Source organism: Lissotriton helveticus, chromosome 1_1 (genome assembly GCF_964261635.1).
Source record: "Lissotriton helveticus chromosome 1_1, aLisHel1.1, whole genome shotgun sequence".
In the NCBI taxonomy this organism is placed as follows: domain Eukaryota; kingdom Metazoa; phylum Chordata; class Amphibia; order Caudata; family Salamandridae; genus Lissotriton; species Lissotriton helveticus.
The window spans coordinates 1,786,736,288-1,786,754,620 of NC_136057.1; the positions used below are offsets into that span (position 1 = coordinate 1,786,736,288).

The following is an 18,333-nucleotide window of genomic DNA, read 5'->3' on the forward strand; positions in this document are numbered from 1 at the left end:
CTTAAGTACATCAAAGAGTACAATTGAATTAACATAATTTACAATATTGATGTGCCTTGTTGAATGTCTGTTAAAAACTCAATAAAGTATGTTTTAAAAAATAATAATAATAATAATACTGTCTGCCACAATTTGATCATGCTGTTCATCATCGTCACGATCTTGACAGTTGACGTTAAGTTTTGCAGGGCCAGTGGCCTCTAAAAGGTCCTTCATCCTGGAATTCACCTTATACAAACGGGTCCTTTTTTTAAGGCACTTGTTAGTAAAGTTATCCTCCATAGCTAGATCACATTTGCAAATATAGGATAATCACAGTCATTTTCTTTGGGTTGTTTACATTGTTGGCATCAACTGTGTCTGTGCTGTTGAAGGTGGCTGTGGTGTCAATGAAGTTACAGTTGTTAATGATGGAGTCCTTAACCGTGGTGCTTATCAATAATAGAAGAAGCATGGTCGACGACTAGGCAGATGCATGCTAGGGATCGTAGACAATGGGCAACCACAGTGCTTTGATTGTACAAGAATTCTAAAATTTACAAAAGGTACCCCATGGAATTTGATTAAAGACAAATAGCTGACAAACAAAGACAAACATTCATTTTATCCAAGTAGGTTTCAATCCATCATCATTTTCATTGGGTAAATAATTTAAGCTTGGATTATTGTTATCATACACAACAGCCAACACTTGATTATCATTATTATTAGTGATCCAAATTCACATATAGAAAGGACCCACCCCCATCCCCAGTGTGGATTAATTTTGGTTCATCGGTTGCAAAAGAGCTGCATCCATCATTGTGGTGACCGTCGTCAGTTTTTGTTTTGAGGTCACCTTAGTTTTATGATTTGCCTCAAGAGAGGACATAGATGGTCCATATGGGTTTCTGTCAGACTTCTTGAGGCCTTTTGAGGGGGTGCACCTGAAGTAGACAGCGGATTGTCCTTAATCGTCACTAGCAGCTTATCGTCCTATAGCCAACATTTAAGAGGCTTTCTACTTTCAGGAATAGTGCTATAAAAATATTCATAATCTGAGGAGCCTATGTGACTGGTTTTCTGATACAGTCATTAAAGTAAATAACCTTCCCAGTCATTCTAAGTCTTTGCAGAAAACATCCAGCAAATCTTGCAATCTTTGAGCTTAGAAGGAGGCTAAACACAATGTATGCAGCCAATGTGCAGGTCATCCACAAACAGCTGTTTCCTCCCACATGAGCCGTATCTCCTGAATAAGGTTTTCTGTGGCATGTCAGGCACTCACTGAAGAGAAGATTAATTTCCCAATTTCTTACTGGGCAAAGCTCCAGAGGCACAGTTGGAGATAATGCGAAAAGAGCTGGAATTCAAGGAGTTCTGAAGCAGAAACAAAGAGCAGATTGATCTCAGAGCAGAACTCAGAGGGTCTCTCTAGCACACGGTGTGCTGTAGAAGTCTGAAGTATGGTGGCCTTTAGGGGGGCTTGAATGTAGTGCACTATCTCTTCGCTGTTTTCTTTACAAAAACCTCAGTGAGGCACTCCCAGATCGACAATGGAGAATGATTAATGCATATTATTTATGAAAGATCCAATACTTAAGAACAAAGAAAACCTTGCATTCAAAGACTTGAAAATATTATTTGGAATACTGCGATCAAACATTTATAAAGCTCTTCTCCCATCATCTCATAAATGCACAAGAAACATAGTTTTTACTGGGTCACCTGAGATTTAATTTGATTGAGAACACTTTAAAATAACTTATTCAACAAGCTACACCACATGTTTGCTAGCAGCTGGAACTTTGTCCTATCGACACCCCATCCTGCTGGGTATCTAAACACTGATAAAAATGAACCAGTGAGCAGCAAGCATCCAAGCTGTGCCAGGATAGTTGCAGAGGTCGCTCAGAGGACTGAGCCATTCCTAATCACACCATTATCTCCTCAATGTGTGGTGTGAGCATTGAAATGCCTGAATGCAGCACAGTCGATAGGCTACTTTATTACACCCCTGAATTCCTTATGTGTCAGTCAGCTGCGGTGCCTTCTGCTCTATGCCCTATTTCAGCTGCGGTGCTCTATGCTTCATTCATTTTTTGTTTTATAAGCTGTAGGGTTCACTTGTCCTTAATCATTTTATAGAACATTTAAGTCCTACTGACATTACCAGCATGGTTGCTGGCAAAGTGCCTGATTCAGTTTTTCAACCTTCATAAATCCTAAAATGCATCTTTTCTGGATTGGTCCAGACACAATAATAGCATGCTCTGTGAACGCTTCCATTTGGCAGGCCGTCTGTTTTCTCTGGAGGGCATCAAGCCTTCGGCTCCCCATCACGTGCCATTGCATGGCCCTTGCGGCCATGGCTGAAGCAGAACTGAAAAGGGGATAACTAAGGCACTCCCATTCAGCCTCCATTTAGTCCTTGTCATCCATGGATTAACCATCTCATGACTTCAGCCCCATCTTGAACATCATCTGCTCATACACAGTCCATGCCATAGCTGCCATCAGAGTCCGGCGCAGTGCGCGGGGAACACCACCCCGGAAGAAGCCAAGTATCCCAGAATCCTGCCAGAGAGGAAAAACAACAAGAGAAAAATGAGAAAAAAAACTCCCATCATTCTACAAAACATTTTTACTAAGAGCCTAAGTTTAAATTGTCTTCCCCACCAACATCACAGTGACCTCAGGCATTTCTTAACAATGTGACATAAAGGAAGCAGCATCCGATAAATCTTCAACAGGGTGATATAAGTGGGAGAGACAACACATGATCTTTGGTCTGGTTAAAGCACCGGTAGGAACATCACAGAACTCATAACCGACTAGTACAGGAAGCAATGACAATCCCTTTTATTTCCAACAACGTTGTCCTCTCTTGAGTTTCCAACGACCCATTTCCTCCAGGTGCAATTCCAACACTTTGTCTGCGGACTTCAGGATGGGAAAAGAAACCGAGTTGAGGTCTAACACCAATATTCAGTCTCTGTGAAACTAATAACCTTGACACCAAATGTATCTAATAAACAGAACGGAAATTAATCTTCCTAAAACTGATAGAAAGGAAAAGTTAGTTAAGGTAGTAACTTCTGTACTCATAGGGTCTAAAGCCCGTTACATTTGTGAGAGTTTTTCCTGTTTATGTACAGTGAAGGTGCATAAGCCATAAAGGCTTGATGGAGAATGATTTTCACCTCCCTTTATAAATTCTCATGGTTCTGTTGGTCTCTCAATTTGATCCGTGCTCACTAGTCACGCAACTCTACATTTTTGCTTCCATTGAACAGGTGACTGGTCTTCCAAAGGGTATCTCAGGCTGCAGGCTGATGTGTGCTTCCTAGGCTGGGCCGTTGGGACCTTTTTTGTGAGTTTATGCACATTCCTGTAGATTACCCAGTGCTTCTCAGGGAAGTAACAAGCATAGTAATTGGAGTGGCAGTGTTATGCCATCAGTTCCTTTCAGGTCCTAGGCAGAGCTAGGTGCTAGGAGATCTAAGTACATACATATATGTATTTCCCGAACAGCTGTGGTAACAAGTGCATTTGCAGAGAGGTAGGTGGAGCAATATAGCAGATGTTAACAGTGAATTTACCTATACTAACATTTAAGTCTGGGTTCCTTCATGATTACTTTTGTGTAAACTCCCAGGAATTAAATTTGAGGCGGAGAGGCCTATTGAAGGTATCTTGACAATCCGTATTGACTACCACCCAACATGGACTGTGGTAAGTAAGACAAATAGGAAGTTGGATCCGAAAAGACTCACAATGCATAGGACATAATCCTTCCTGAACCCACTGAAGAAGCCACTAGTGTTGAATACAATAACGAGATGGAAAGCTTGGAATAGTAAGCTCCAGAGAAAGAGCCTTACACTTAAAGCTTAACCACTCAGTCTATAAACTAGCAGTCAAAGCTGGATACTTGAACTGCTCAAGCAAAGCAGGCAGTCAGGGGACAATGGACTAGAGTGGTGAACTCACTCCTGAACAACACCCATCTGGCAGAACAGCTAAACTAGTGAACTCTGGACCAAAATGCTACTAGGAAAAATATTTGCACTGTACCCCCTTGGTCCGTAATATCTACTCCTATTTACCTGCCCCCTCTTCAAGTATTCTTCAGCTTCCTTTGTTCTATCAACACACCATCCAGGATACACTTTTGCAGAAACTGTGCCTACTATTGTTGGGAGGTAGTGGATGAATTACACTGGAGTTGCCGTAGACTTTTCATAATTGACTCAGAGACACAGTTAATGGAATACAGACAGTGTCACACTGTAGCAAAGCTGGGTTTCTTGGGGTATTGGAGCCCTTATAAGCCAGTCATTCCAATTAGGGATGAAAATAGATTTCCATCTTCCTGAGATGTGACTCCACCACTACTATGCATTTACCAAAGGTGTGTGGTGCTGACTTGAGGCCAATGGACAGGCCTTTGCATGGGGAAAGTCCATTGACCAACAGGTACTTCAAAAACTTGCTTTTGAAAGATGAGGATTGGAGGTATGCATCTTTGAGATCCATGCAATACATTCAGTATCCCGGATGGAGCATCAACATTTAAAATGCCTTTCTCTTTATATACTTGTTTGTTGTACGGAGGTCTAGAATTGGAAGGTATTCTTGTTTTGGTTGTTTTTTGCTCAAACCAGAAAGTAACATGAGTAAACTCCCTTTCATTTCTGGAATAGGGGGGACTAATTCCTCTGCTACTTTGATCATACAGGTGACCGCTTCTTAACAAAGGAACTCTAGACGGTACAGAGATGTTCTGTGGGTAGAATTGATAGAGGAGATGACCTAAAAGAGAATAGCGATTCTGCATAACATTTAGTACCCATATGTATGTTATTTCCCTCCATTCTACCAGATGATTGCCAATGCTTCCCACGTGATGCACATTCCATATACAACACTATCAAGAAGCTAAACCCACTGACGTAACATACTTTGTATTTTGTGGATTGTTTAACAACTATATACATAAGGTTCAGCGATTTAGCAACATGCCGGGGGGGGGGGGAGAGGAGTTCGGAGAGGGAAGGGGTAGTTTGAGGGGACCCGGGGGGGGGGGGGTGGGATTCATTGCTTGATGTTAATTGAAGAGTGGCAATCAGAGGAATCTCTTATCTATTTGTGTGCTTCGCGCAGCACGTCAGGGAGGAGAACTGAGGGCCACATCATGGCCAGACTGGTCATTTGCCTCTTTGCTGTTAAAATGATCCTGGCGATCGTGGGTGGATAAATATCCTTGGACTATCATGTGTGAATGCACTATGATGTATAATGAGACTCACATGTACTTATAATAAGATATGTGAGATGTACTCTTATGGTTTTCTTTGTTTTTAAAAGCAATAAAAATCGGTTTGAAAAAAATTATTACTTATGCTTTCCCCTACCAGAGTGGTGGATAGAAAAGGGGGAAGAGGAGAGTCACTGCTTGGAGGGTTTCCTATGGTAGCCATGTTTGCTGGCTTTTTATCCCCTTTCAACACTTAAAGGACTTTTGTTGCATGGCAATTGTGCTGCTATAGACAGAGGGGTTCCAGACTCGAGAGATAACCAAATAGTGTAAAATATATACAGATAGAAAAGAAAGATCAAAAAAAGTCAACAGAAGTGCAGTGTTTTATTCAATACGCACTAATATAACCTTTCCATGGTTAGACAGTATGCATCATACAAAAGTTCAATGTCTTTCTTGTATTTGTTCATGTGCTCATATAGGAAGAAGTGGAAGGGGAAAGATGTGTGGGGTACAGTTAAAGGTAAGATAATTATGACTCACTTTACGTAAGATATAACATTAAACATACATTGAAATTCATGTATACTTTCTTGTTAGATGGTCCCCATCTGACGGGGCCTCAAAGAGCGTGCAAAGATCAAACACATTAATATATACAATCAAGCTCCTGAAGGGCTGTATAAATCACGCTGATATTAGGAGTTGATGGGGTAGATAGCAGTCTACGTTTCGACCCATAGATTGGTAGGATGACTGATCCTTACATGGCGGGTCTTCATCAGGACATGTGAGGGAAGGGCAAACCTCCTAGGGTCAAAAAAGGGAGATGAAAACTATTTTCAATAAAGGACTCAAAAGTTCCTAACAACCTAGCGGAGAGACCGCTGGGTATTCTACATTAAAAACACTGAGGACTATATACACATAGAGCCACGTGCTGTGCTCTCCTCAGTAATAATGGTTACCTGCCCCGTTGACTGGTGGGAGGTAAGTGGTGAAACCAGAGGTTGTTCGTCGATGATCTATGGAGGCGAAAGGACCGTGTGAGGGGTAATTGCATAGAAAAGCACTACGGACAGTGTTAAAAAAGGGGGGTGTAACATCTGAATGAGGTTACCTGTTAGTCAGCAGATAGCGCTGGAATTGTTCGGCAGCCCGATTCTGCAGGGGGGGGGGGGAAAGAAATGTAGATCGGTAAATCTACGGGCCACAAAAATGTCGGGCAAACTTCCAAAAACCACTCAAACATGACACAGGGGTCCCGTAATGAGCTCACCTAATTATTCCGATGCCTGAAACTAAGGGGTGGTCGTGTGGCTAAACGCTCGTCTCCAACACCAGTAACCAGGAAGTAAGACGGGAGGGGGCGTGGTGACTTTAAAAACCAGGTAATAGAGACTGAAGAAAGACTGGTCTGTCACAGTTGCCTAGTAACCAGTAGCGTTCCAAAGAGGAAAGCGAGGATATCTCCGAGTGGTAGAGGTATGGATACCATCCAGACGAAACTTCCCAAACCGATCACTTGGACCTAGGTTCAAGAATACACTATGGCGGAGGCCATAGGATTTTATGAACCTACCCAACTGGAGGTAAAAAAGCATACCTGTCCGGTAAGCCTCATGTATAAAAAATCACATTTTTGGCCTTCAGGGTGAAACTATACCATCGGGGTTATGAAGCACGTTATTACATGGAATCAAAGTTTTTGAAATGACAACGCAGGTTTTGTGGATTAGCCTGTTCACTCGATCTGAGATTAACATGAGCAAAGGTACAATGATTGCGTGAACCTATCAGCAAGATGGTTAAAACGCATATCGGTTTTTTATATACAGAATTTACGCCATATGCCTGATATAGACCATATTACCCGTCTGCGTGAACCTGCCAACAAGGCGGTCAGACGCACCACAATACACACAGTTAGCATCAGAAATACAGAAAAGGACAGAGTAGGTTTATGGGATTGACCCACTTCAAAGAATGTGACAGGACTGATTTCAAAGATTAGCCAGCTGAGCAAAGCTACTTTCTGATTCATTGAGACCATTGCGCACGGAGTCAAAGAAATTAATCCATTTAAGTTCTCTTACATTTAGAATAGGTACTATATTCCCACTCCTGGGGCCCAGTTTGACCTGTTCTAGAATGACCCATTTTAGATTTTCAGGTAAGTGATTTTCTTTACTGCAATGTTCCACAAGGGGGGCTCCTTGGACCTTGCAGCGGATGCGACTGCAGTGTTGTAGAAACCGCATCTTTGCTCGTTGTTGTGTCTGTCCGACATAGATTAAATCACATGGACAGGTGATACAGTACACCACATTAGAGGTGTTACAGTTTGTGTGTGATTTAAGTGTTACACGTAGCTGTTTATGGACAAATTCCTTTGTTTGTATCGTCGATGGGCAAGCCTTGCAGTTGCCACATCTCAAATGGCCTACAATAGGTGGGAGATTCCACATTGAGGTGATTGTCTGTCCCTGGTAACTATCAAGAAATGAGCATACGACGTGGTCGCGGATATTTTTGGCCTTCTTGAAGGAGTGTAGCGGTGGATTCCTGAGGTCAAGGTCATCTGAGATCAGGTGCCAATGTTTGTTTATCACTTTCTTAATCGCATTACTCTGAGTAGAAAAGGTTGTTACACAGATGAGGCGTTTTTCGTTGCTCGGTGTGCGCTCATTGGTTTGTAGCAAGACCTCTCGTGGGTTAAACCACGCTCTCTTTCTGGCTCTCTTGATCAAGCGTCTGGGATAGCCACGTTCTATCAGTCGTTCCATGAGGTTCTCAGATTGTTCCATGTAGTCTTCCTTTTTACTGCAGTTGCGGTGAATTCGCAAAAATTGCCCAAAGGGCAGGTTGTCCCTAAGGCCTCTGGGGTGATGGCTGGAGTATTGCAGTAATGAATTTCTCTCTGTCGGCTTCCTGAATAGAGTAGTATGGAGTGCCCCATCCTCAGCAATGATTGAGATATCCAAAAAGTTTATGATTTCTTTATCAAAGTGGATGGTAAATTGGATATCCTGTGATCTCATATTGAGCCAATTAAAGAAGTCTGTGATTTCTGTTTCAGTTCCTGCTCAAATTAGGAGTATATCGTCAATATACCTCATCCACATATGTATATTGGATCTGAATGGATTGATGTCATTTAGTACAAATGTTTCCTCATATGTGGACATAAAGATGATGGCCAAATCTGGGGCAAAGGCTGCCCCCATTGCCACGCCTTTGGTCTGGAGATAGAACTGTTTCTGAAACAGGAAAAAATTGCGCATCATGGCGATTTTAAGTAGTAGGATAATGAATGACGTGGGAACTCGAACGGGTGCTTCTCGTTTGTTCAATGCAAGTGTTGCCACCACCAGTGCTTCTTCTTGGGGTATACTTGTATAAAGCGACACAATGTCGCATGTAGCCAGTAGTTCATGTCTTGGATCAAATAGACGTCCGTCTATCAGGTTAATCGTGTGTGTAGTATCACGTAAATAGGTTGCGGTTTCTTCAGCCAAAGGTTTTAGAAAAAAGTCTATGTATCTACATAGAGGTTCCAATATTGAGCCACACCCGGAGACGATTGGTCGTCCAGGGGGCTTCTGCAGATCTTTATGTACTTTCGGTAAAGTATATATTGTTGGAATCCGTGTTTTTTTTTGGTTAAGATATTGGAATTCTTGGTCCGATAGAAATCCTTGTTCCAAACCCTCTTGTGTGACTCTTAGGATCTCCACAGCCATGTCTTTAGATGGATCCCCTAGTAGCTTCTTGTAGCTAGTTCCATCCCCTAGCTGTCTCATGATCTCTTTAGTATAGTCGTCCACGCCTTGGACCACAATAGCGCCACCCTTGTCAGCAGGCTTCACTACCACTTCCTTGTTTTCTCTAAGTGATGACAGCGCAAGTTTCTCCGCTCTACTGATGTTATGTTTGATGAATTTCTTTTCATCTAAAATCTTCTTAACGTCATGTAGTACAAGGCTTTCGTATGCCAGAATGCATTGGGTCATGGCATAGGTGGGGGAACAAAAGTGGATGGTATTCTTAGACCCGTGACAGAGGGGTACGCTCGAGATGGCTTATCCTTAAAGAAATAGCGGAGTCTAATTTTCCGGAAACAATTATGCAGTTCTGCTATTGTGTTAAAGACATTGGGTGTGGATGTTGGTACGAACGAAAGGCCACGGCTGAGTACCTTGACTTCTTCTTCCTTCAGATGGTACGTGGAGATGTTTATCACAGGGGAGGTAATTGGTCTTACCACCTGTAGTTCTTTCTGCGGGTCGATCTCTCCCCGTGCTCTTCCTGGGGTAAATTCACCTGTTTCGTGCCTCTCCCTCTCCCGGAGTCCCACTCGTCTCTCAAATTCTGTTGGCCCCTCCCACTGCCTCTGTTCCAATTGTTGCCTCTGCCCCGTGGGGGTCTCCATCCTCCTTGTCCTAAAAAAGGATTGGGTTGGTAGGCAGGGCCGTAGGCTTCTTGGTATCTATAAGAACCACTTGGACCGGCTTGCTCAGAATCGTCACCGGAGCTGTACGATGAGTCAGAGAAGGTGGTAAAATTTCGTCTGCCCCTGAAACCACCACGTCCCCGGTTGGTGAATCTCCCTTGAGTGTCTTGGCGGTAGTATTCCTCTTGAAGATAGGGGTACGTTTTTTTCTTGTCATATAGTCTCAGATCTCGTGCAAGTTTTTCCAATTTCTTCTGGATGGTAGTCGTCTCAAAGTCTTGGAGAGTGGCAACAAGTTTAGTTAAAGCTTCTTTTGAATTGGTGAGGGTGGAGTCACTGGTGATTTCTGCCTTCGAATCTGCTATCTGTTTCGTCAAGGTGGCTACTTGTTCATTGGCTGTTTCGATTCCAAGCACCATCCAATGGCGCGAACAATTATTCGCGACAAAGCTGAAACCTTCCCTGAACTTCGGGACATCCACAAAAATCGCTGGTTCGACTTTGACTTGTAAGTAAACAGGAATGATGTTAGATTGCAAACATTGTGCTAGGAAATGTCCATGGAGTTTCGTGCGAATCAGTTTTTTCTCAAGGCGCTCTAGTTTGTTGATTTTGTCATTGAGTGAAAAATCAATAGCTGGTATATTAGGTGAAAGGAAATTATAAGCTGGATCTTGGAGAAGGTCCTTGATATAGTCCTCAGTGTAACTAAGAATGTCTTTGTCAACCATTTTATATTGGTTGAAAAATCCACAGTTTTAATACTTCTCTATTGAAAGCATGAAAACCTCGCAGACATACATCTGCACGAAGTATATTATAAACAACAGGGTTGAACCCATAAAGTCAGAGGGACCTGGGTGAATATTTTGTTATAGACAGAGGGGTCCCAGACTCGAGAGATAACCAAATAGTGTAAAATATATACAGATAGAAAAAGTCAACAGAAGTGCAGTGTTTTATTCACAACACACTAATATAACCTTTCCATGGTTAGACAGTATGCATCATACAAAAGTTCAATGTCTTTCTTGTATTTGTTCATGTGCCCATATAGGAAGAAGGGGAAGGGTGTTAGGATTTGGGGCTAGTCCTATGTCAGTGACCATGGACCATCATCACATGACTTGGGCTAAATGAATAAATGCGGGTCCTACCTCTGTTTCATTGCTTGATATTGCCATTGTTTTGACTCCGGTATCCTGCTCCCTTGTTTGCTGTTGCTGAAGATTCCTGTCGCCTTGGGTTTTTGTCCATCCTCCCCTTGTTATTCTCTCACGGGCTCGTGTGAGATTTTGATTCCCTTGATTCGTTTTTCTTTTCCCCTTGTAGTTAGTTAGCCCCTTGTCCCAGGGTTAATTTCCTTCCCTTCTTGGTTTAGGGTCGTATTTTTTCCAGCGTTTGTTTGCTGATTATTATTCGTGAGCGGGGGCTCCCGTTCACTGTTATCAGCCTTTTTTCACTGTGCCCTTCTTGGTTTATTAGTAGTGTACCGAGTAACGCTTAAAGTTGCTTAGCGTTTATTCCCGGTTTCGGGCGTTTTGCTGGGCGCCTTTCCTCATCATTGTTTGCGGAAGTGACGTTTTGGGTCACTCCGCTACGGGCCGTGTACACAAACGCTGTAGAAACGCGGAGACTCCGAGTGTCTCTTTTCCCCCTTTCTGTTGGCCCTTTTTATTTATTACACAAAGGTTTTTTTTTGGCTCAGCATATTCGTTGCTCCTGACCTTTTTTCCCTTCGTTTGTAATTCGACTTTATTAAATTAAAACGAAGGACGCTGTGCATGAGTGCCCCTGATTGGCCTTTCAATCCATTGGAGTATTATTATTGTTATTGGATTGTCCAGTTCCTCCACGAAGCTGAGCCTGCGCTTACCACTGGTAAGAAGGGGGTGCATGTTGGGGTGGGACATGGTCACTGAGATAGAGGTATAGTATTGTAGAGTCTGTACAAATGGAGGTATTGTGTTTTCCTTGTTATCTCTAGGTGCAGAAGCGTGAAGGAGGGAGCCGTGTCCTATCGTTCTACAGGGTGGGAGACTTGGTGTCTCATCAATATACCACCCTCTTTTCGGGTTCACTGGAAAGCTCATAGTGTTATCTTCCTGTGGGTATCCAGTGGACAAGGGAAGGGGACTGGTACATGCTACGTTCCTGCAGTGCTTGGGCTGGGCGGGGTCCAACAGAATATCAAGCCCACGTATTTAGCACTGCCTGAGCGAGCATGGATGAGGATGGAAATACGTTAGATAATGGTACAGGAGGTCCCTCAATGCAAGACATCATGGGGGCAGTGCATACGTTACAGGCACAGGTTCAGGAGTTACAACAAGAGAATGCCGGTTTAAAACAGGAATTGGTGGCTGTCAGGGCCCGAGAGCAGTTGCAACACAGAGGAACCACTCCCGTTATTCAGCCTGCAACCTTCCAGTATAGTGGAGGGGTGGGACACGGTGCGGTTGGTGGTAGCAACCCCATTAATGTGACGGTGTCTTCTCCAGTTGCGGTCCCATTAGCCCCCCCTGAGAGATTCACTGGAGACAGTGAGAAGTTTGGGATGTTTATGACCCAGTGTCAGCTACATTTTATGTGTAGACCGAGTGCCTTTCCTGATGACTCCGCTAAAGTTGCCTTTACGATATCTTATTTGGCTGGTAACGCGGCCCAGTGGGCTATTCCTTTGGTGGATAGTGACGATCGTGTGCTATATAACTATACCGCTTTTAAGGAACTGATGCGGGGATTGTTTGCCAAGCATGCGTTCATGCAGGCAAGTAATGCAGAACTCATGAAGCTCCGGCAGGGCAGACAGGATTTGTTGTCATACACTGCCTCCTTCAATAGGTTGATATCCGAGACCCATTGGCCCACTGAAAAGAGGACATCAATATTTTATCAGGGTCTTTGTGAAGAGCTGAAGGATATAGTATCACAGGTGGTGGACCCACCAGAAGACTGTGCGGCGTTCATAGACCTTGTAGTTAAATTGAATCATAGGGTGTCCGAAAGGCGAGGGGAACGCAGTCGGTTCCAGGCATCCAGAGGTAGTTATGTGAAAGCTGAAATAAAGGCTGTGGGGGAGAATAAGACGTCGCCTGAACCTATGGAACTAGGAGGGGTGAGGGGACCTTTGGCACCGGAGGAGAAAAAGAGAAGGAGAGAGAACAATCTGTGTTTGTACTGTGGTCAGGGAGGGCACTTCGCTCGGGAATGTCCTGTGAAGCCATCTGGTGCGGGATTCAGTAAAAAGGTAGCCTGTATTCAGGTGGACCGTGGGGTAGACGGAGGACAAAGCAAACAGTATGAGGTTGTTGGAACTGTAGACCAAGCCCCAAGACATTTTGTTATAAATGCCCAGTTATTGCTTCCAGTACAGAATCATGTTTCTGTTTCGGTGTTGTTAGATTCTGGTGCTACAGGAAATTTCAAGGATAACACTATGGCAGAGAAGTTGGGGGTTTCTTGTCAGCTTAAAGAACGACCTGAGCCAGTGAGGGCTATTGATGGGACTGAGCTGACGTCGGGGTGTATTACCCGTCAGACTACACCTTTGTGTCTCTTATGTGAGAATGGGCATTCTGAAATGGTGGTATTCGATTTAATTGATGCCCCTTCCTTTGGTTTGGTGTTGGGGGTTTCATGGCTGCAGAAGCATAACCCCAGGATCGATTGGGTGCAGACCTGGTGAGGTTAGATTCAGCGCATTGTTTGAGGAATTGTTATACCGTGGCACGTGCACAGATCAATCATTTGGTCTGCGCCATGGCAGACGTGGGATCTGTCCCACCTCAGTACATGGCATTTAAAGATGTGTTCGATAAGAGATACGCTCAGGAACTACCCCCTAATAGAGCTTACGATTGTAAGATCGACTTGGTACCAGGGGTCTCACTGCCTTGCAGCCGGGTGTATGCATTGTCGGAACCCGAAGAGAAACATTTGAAAGATTACATCGATGAGATGTTACGGTTGGGGTTCATTCGTCCCTCTTCCTCTCCTGTGTCGTCCGCTATATTTTTTATTCCTAAGAAGGAAGGAACTTTGAGGGCTTGTGTGGATTACAGGATTTTGAATGCGGCCACGGTGAAGAACAGGTACCCTCTTCCACTCATCTCCGTGTTGTTGGACCAGCTCCGCAAGGCCACCGTATTTACGAAATTAGATTTGCGGGGCGCTTACCATCTCATACGGGTGAGACCCGGAGATGAGTGGAAGACGGCCTTCAAAAACCAAGTATGGTTTGTTTGAATACACCGTTATGCCGTTTGGCTTGTGTAATGCGCCAGCGGCGTTTCAGTTTTTTATTAACGAGGTCCTCAGCAAATATCTGGATCGCACGGTTATCGTCTATTTGGACGATATCCTTGTTTTTTCTGAAGTGAGGGCAGAACATACAGACCATGTAATCCAAGTGTTACAGACACTACAGGAACATCAATTATATGCTAAGCTGGAGAAGTGCCAGTTTGACGCCCAGGAGGTAGAGTTCCTGGGATTCATCATTTCGGCAGAAGGGATCCGGATGGACCCAAAGAAAATACAGGCCATTGTGACCTGGCCTGTGCCTACATCAGTGAAACAGATCCAGGTGCTCCTAGGTTTCGCCAATTTCTATCGGCGATTTATCTCGCATTTCTCAGATGTAGTGTCGCCGATGACTCGCCTTTTGAGGAAGGGGGTCCCTTTTGAGTGGACCGATGAGACTCAGAAGGCTTTTCGGTCTTTGTTGGAGCATTTCACCTCGGCGCCCGTATTGGTGCATCCTGACCCTGCCCTGCCGTTCTTTGTAGAAACTGACGCATCAATGTGTGCTGTGGGTGGGGTGTTGTCCCAGCGTGACGAGGCTACTGGTCATATGCATCCCATTGCCTTTTTTTCGAAGACATTGTTACCCGCCGAACAGAACTACACGGTGGCAGAACGGGAATTACTGGCGGTAAAGCTGGCATTCGAGGAGTGGCAACGCTATTTGTGGGGCGCTAGGCATGTTACCATCTACACTGACCACAAAAACCTCGAGTTTTTCCGTTCCGCTAGGGCGTTAACACCTCGACAGATGCGGTGGGTGTTATTCTTTAATGAGTATGACTTTGTCATCACCTACAGGCCTGCGGCTCAGCAGATCAAATCGGATGCTCTTTCTCAGATCCATGGTGATCCTAAGGGCGAAGGCCCTTTGAGGGAGGATAGGGCTATGATTGAGAGCAAACTGATTGTAGGGGCTACGGGTATGGATGATTTTCCCGCATTGGTGAAAGAGCGATTGAAGCAGTTGGATTTGGCTCCTTGGTTATCGTTGCCCCAGGTTTCAGTGAAAGAGGGGTTGTTATATCATGGGGATAAGATGTTGATTCCCCCTGGGTTGCGGAATGAGGTTTTGGAGTGGTGTCATTCATCCGCCTTGGTGGCACATCCTGGGATAAGGAAAACGAGAGAATTGTGTATGAGGTGGTTTTGGTGGGACTCCATGACTAGTGACATTCAGGGATATGTGAGTGCCTGCCCTATATGTGCCATCAGCAAGCCTTTGCACTGTAAGCCCTCAGGGCTTTTGCACCCCTTGGAGGTACCTCCTTCTCCGTGGCACACCATAAGTATGGATTTTGTGACCGACTTGCCTTCTGCCTCTGGTTATACTGCCATAATGGTGGTGGTGGATTTATTCACCAAAATGGCACACTTTATTCCGCTTTACAAAATCCCAACGGCAAAAGACATGGCTGTGGTTTTCATGTCCTCAGTGGTGCGTTTACATGGGTTGCCGGTGGTAATTATATCTGATCGGGGAGCGCAGTTCGTGTCTCATTTCTGGACTGAACTTTGTCTGGTACTGAAAACGGAGATACGTTTGTCCTCGGCATACCATCCTCAGTTTGACGGTCAGACTGAGCGAACCAATCAGACAATGGAACAATATTTGAGATGTCTGGTTTCGTTTTTGTCGTGTGATTGGGTGACGGCTCTGCCCATAGCGAGTTTGCTTATAACAACAGCCTACACTCCGCTTTGGGCATGACCCCATTCTTTTGTTCGCTTGGATACCATCCTAGAGCGGTGGCCATTCAGCCCACGGGACGTGTGCCAGCCATTGATGATGTTTGCAGGCGACTGAGTGACATTTGGGGTTTGGCCAGGGAGAGTTTGGTCGAGGCCAAAGCTGCTATGAAGACACAGGCAGATAAACATCGGGCCCCGGCTCCCTCATATAAGGTGGGCGATTTAGTGTGGTTGGCATCCCGTAATCTGAGGTTACAGGGGTCACGTAAATTGCAGCCCCGGTACGTGGGTCCTTTTCCAGTAACCCAGGTTGTTAATCCAGTTGCAATGAAGCTTGAGTTACCACAGGACTATGGGGTACATCCTGTGTTTCATACGTCATTGAAACCCTATGTACCCTCATTACAGGTGCTGCCCCCTCCTCCTCCTTTGACGATTGATGGACAGGAGGAATTCGAGGTACATGCTATCCTCGATTCCAAACGGGTCAGGGGTCGTCTTTTCTATCTGGTGGACTGGAAAGGTTACAAACAGGAGGACAGGACTTGGGAGCCAGCTGGAGGGGTACATGCCCCGCAACTGGTTCGAATGTTCCATAGGCAGCATCCCATGAAACCCCGCCCTGTGGGGAGGGTCATAGGGGGGGGTACTGTTAGGATTTGGGGCTAGTCCTATGTCAGTGACCATGGACCATCATCACATGACTTGGGCTAAATGAATAAATGCGGGTCCTACCTCTGTTTCATTGCTTGATATTGCCATTGTTTGGACTCCGGTATCCTGCTCCCTTGTTTGCTGTTGCTGAAGATTCCTGTCGCCTTGGGTTTTTGTCCATCCTCCCCTTGTTATTCTCTCACGGGCTCGTGTGAGATTTTGATTCCCTTGATTCGTTTTTCTTTTCCCCTTGTAGTTAGTTAGCCCCTTGTCCCAGGGTTAATTTCCTTCCCTTCTTGGTTTAGGGTCGTATTTTTTCCAGCGTTTGTTTGCTGATTATTATTTGTGAGCGGGGGCTCCCGTTCACTGTTATCAGCCTTTTTTCACTGTGCCCTTCTTGGTTTATTAGTAGTGTACCGAGTAACGCTTAAAGTTGCTTAGCGTTTATTCCCGGTTTCGGGCGTTTTGCTGGGCGCCTTTCCTCATCATTGTTTGCGGAAGTGACGTTTTGGGTCACTCCGCTACGGGCCGTGTACACAAACGCTGTAGAAACGCGGAGACTACGAGTGTCTCTTTTCCCCCTTTCTGTTGGCCCTTTTTATTTATTACACGAAGGTTTTTTTTGGCTCAGCATATTCGTTGCTCCTGACCTTTTTTCCCTTCGTTTGTAATTCGACTTTATTCAATTAAAACGAAGGACGCTGTGCATGAGTGCCCCTGACTGGCCTTTCAATCCATTGGAGTATTATTATTGTTATTGGATTGTCCAGTTCCTCCACGAAGCTGAGCCTGCGCTTACCACTGGTAAGAAGGGGGTGCATGTTGGGGTGGGACATGGTCACTGAGATAGAGGTATAGTATTGTAGAGTCTGTACAAATGGAGGTATTGTGTTTTCCTTGTTATCTCTAGGTGCAGAAGCGTGAAGGAGGGAGCCGTGTCCTATCGTTCTACAGGGTGGGAGACTTGGTGTCTCATCAATATACCACCCTCTTTTCGGGTTCACTGGAAAGCTCATAGTGTTATCTTCCTGTGGGTATCCAGTGGACAAGGGAAGGGGACTGGTACATGCTACGTTCCTGCAGTGCTTGGGCTGGGCGGGGTCCAACAAAGGGGAAAGATGTGTGGGGTACAGTTAAAGGTAAGATAATTGTGACTCACTTTACGTAAGATATAACATTAAACATACATTGAAATTCATGTATACTTTCTTGTTAGATGGTCCCCATCTGACGGGGCCTCAAAGAGCGTGCAAATATCAAACACATTAATATATACAATCAAGCTCCTGAAGGGCTGTATAAATCACGCTGATATTAGGAGTTGATGGGGTAGATAGCAGTCTACGTTTCGACCCATAGATTGGTAGGATGACTGATCCTTACATGGCGGGTCTTCATCAGGACATGTGAGGGAAGGGCAAACCTCCTAGGGTCAAAAAAAGGGAGATGAAAACTATTTTCAATAAAGGACTCAAAAGTTCCTAACAACCTAGCGGAGAGACCGCTGGGTATTCTACATTAAAAACACTGAGGACTATATACACATAGAGCCACATGCTGTGCTCTCCTGAGTAATAATGGTTACCTGCCCCGTTGACTGGTGGGAGGTAAGTGGTGAAACCAGAGGTTGTTCGTCGATGATCTATGGAGGCGAAAGGACCGTGTGAGGGGTAATTGCATAGAAAAGCACAACAGACAGTGTTAAAAAATGGGGGGTGTAACATCTGAATGAGGTTACCTGTTAGTCAGCAGATAGCGCTGGAATTGTTCGGCAGCCCGATTCTGCGGGGGGGGGGGGGAGGGGGAAGAAATGTAGATCGGTAAATCTACGGGCCACAAAAATGTCGGGCAAACTTCCAAAAACCACTCAAACATGACACAGGGGTCCCGTAATGAGCTCACCTAATTATTCCGATGCCTGAAACTAAGGGGTGGTCGTGTAGCTAAACGCTCGTCTCCAACACCCGTAACCAGGAAGTAAGACGAG

The 18,333-nt window shown here is 44.8% G+C and overlaps 1 protein-coding gene across 2 annotated transcripts in view; it reads right to left on the minus strand.

Moving 5' to 3' along the window:
- Window positions 1–1,692: 1,692 nt before the first annotated feature.
- Window positions 1,693–18,333, minus strand: part of SLC25A38 (solute carrier family 25 member 38) — a 304,638-nt gene continuing 287,997 nt past the window's right edge. For both annotated transcript variants that reach the window (XM_078659186.1, XM_078659185.1), the window contains exon 7: window positions 1,693–2,556. In XM_078659186.1, the coding sequence (XP_078515312.1) occupies window positions 2,434–2,556 (123 nt within the window). In that variant the 3' untranslated portion in view covers window positions 1,693–2,433. The remainder of the gene's footprint in view (window positions 2,557–18,333) is intronic.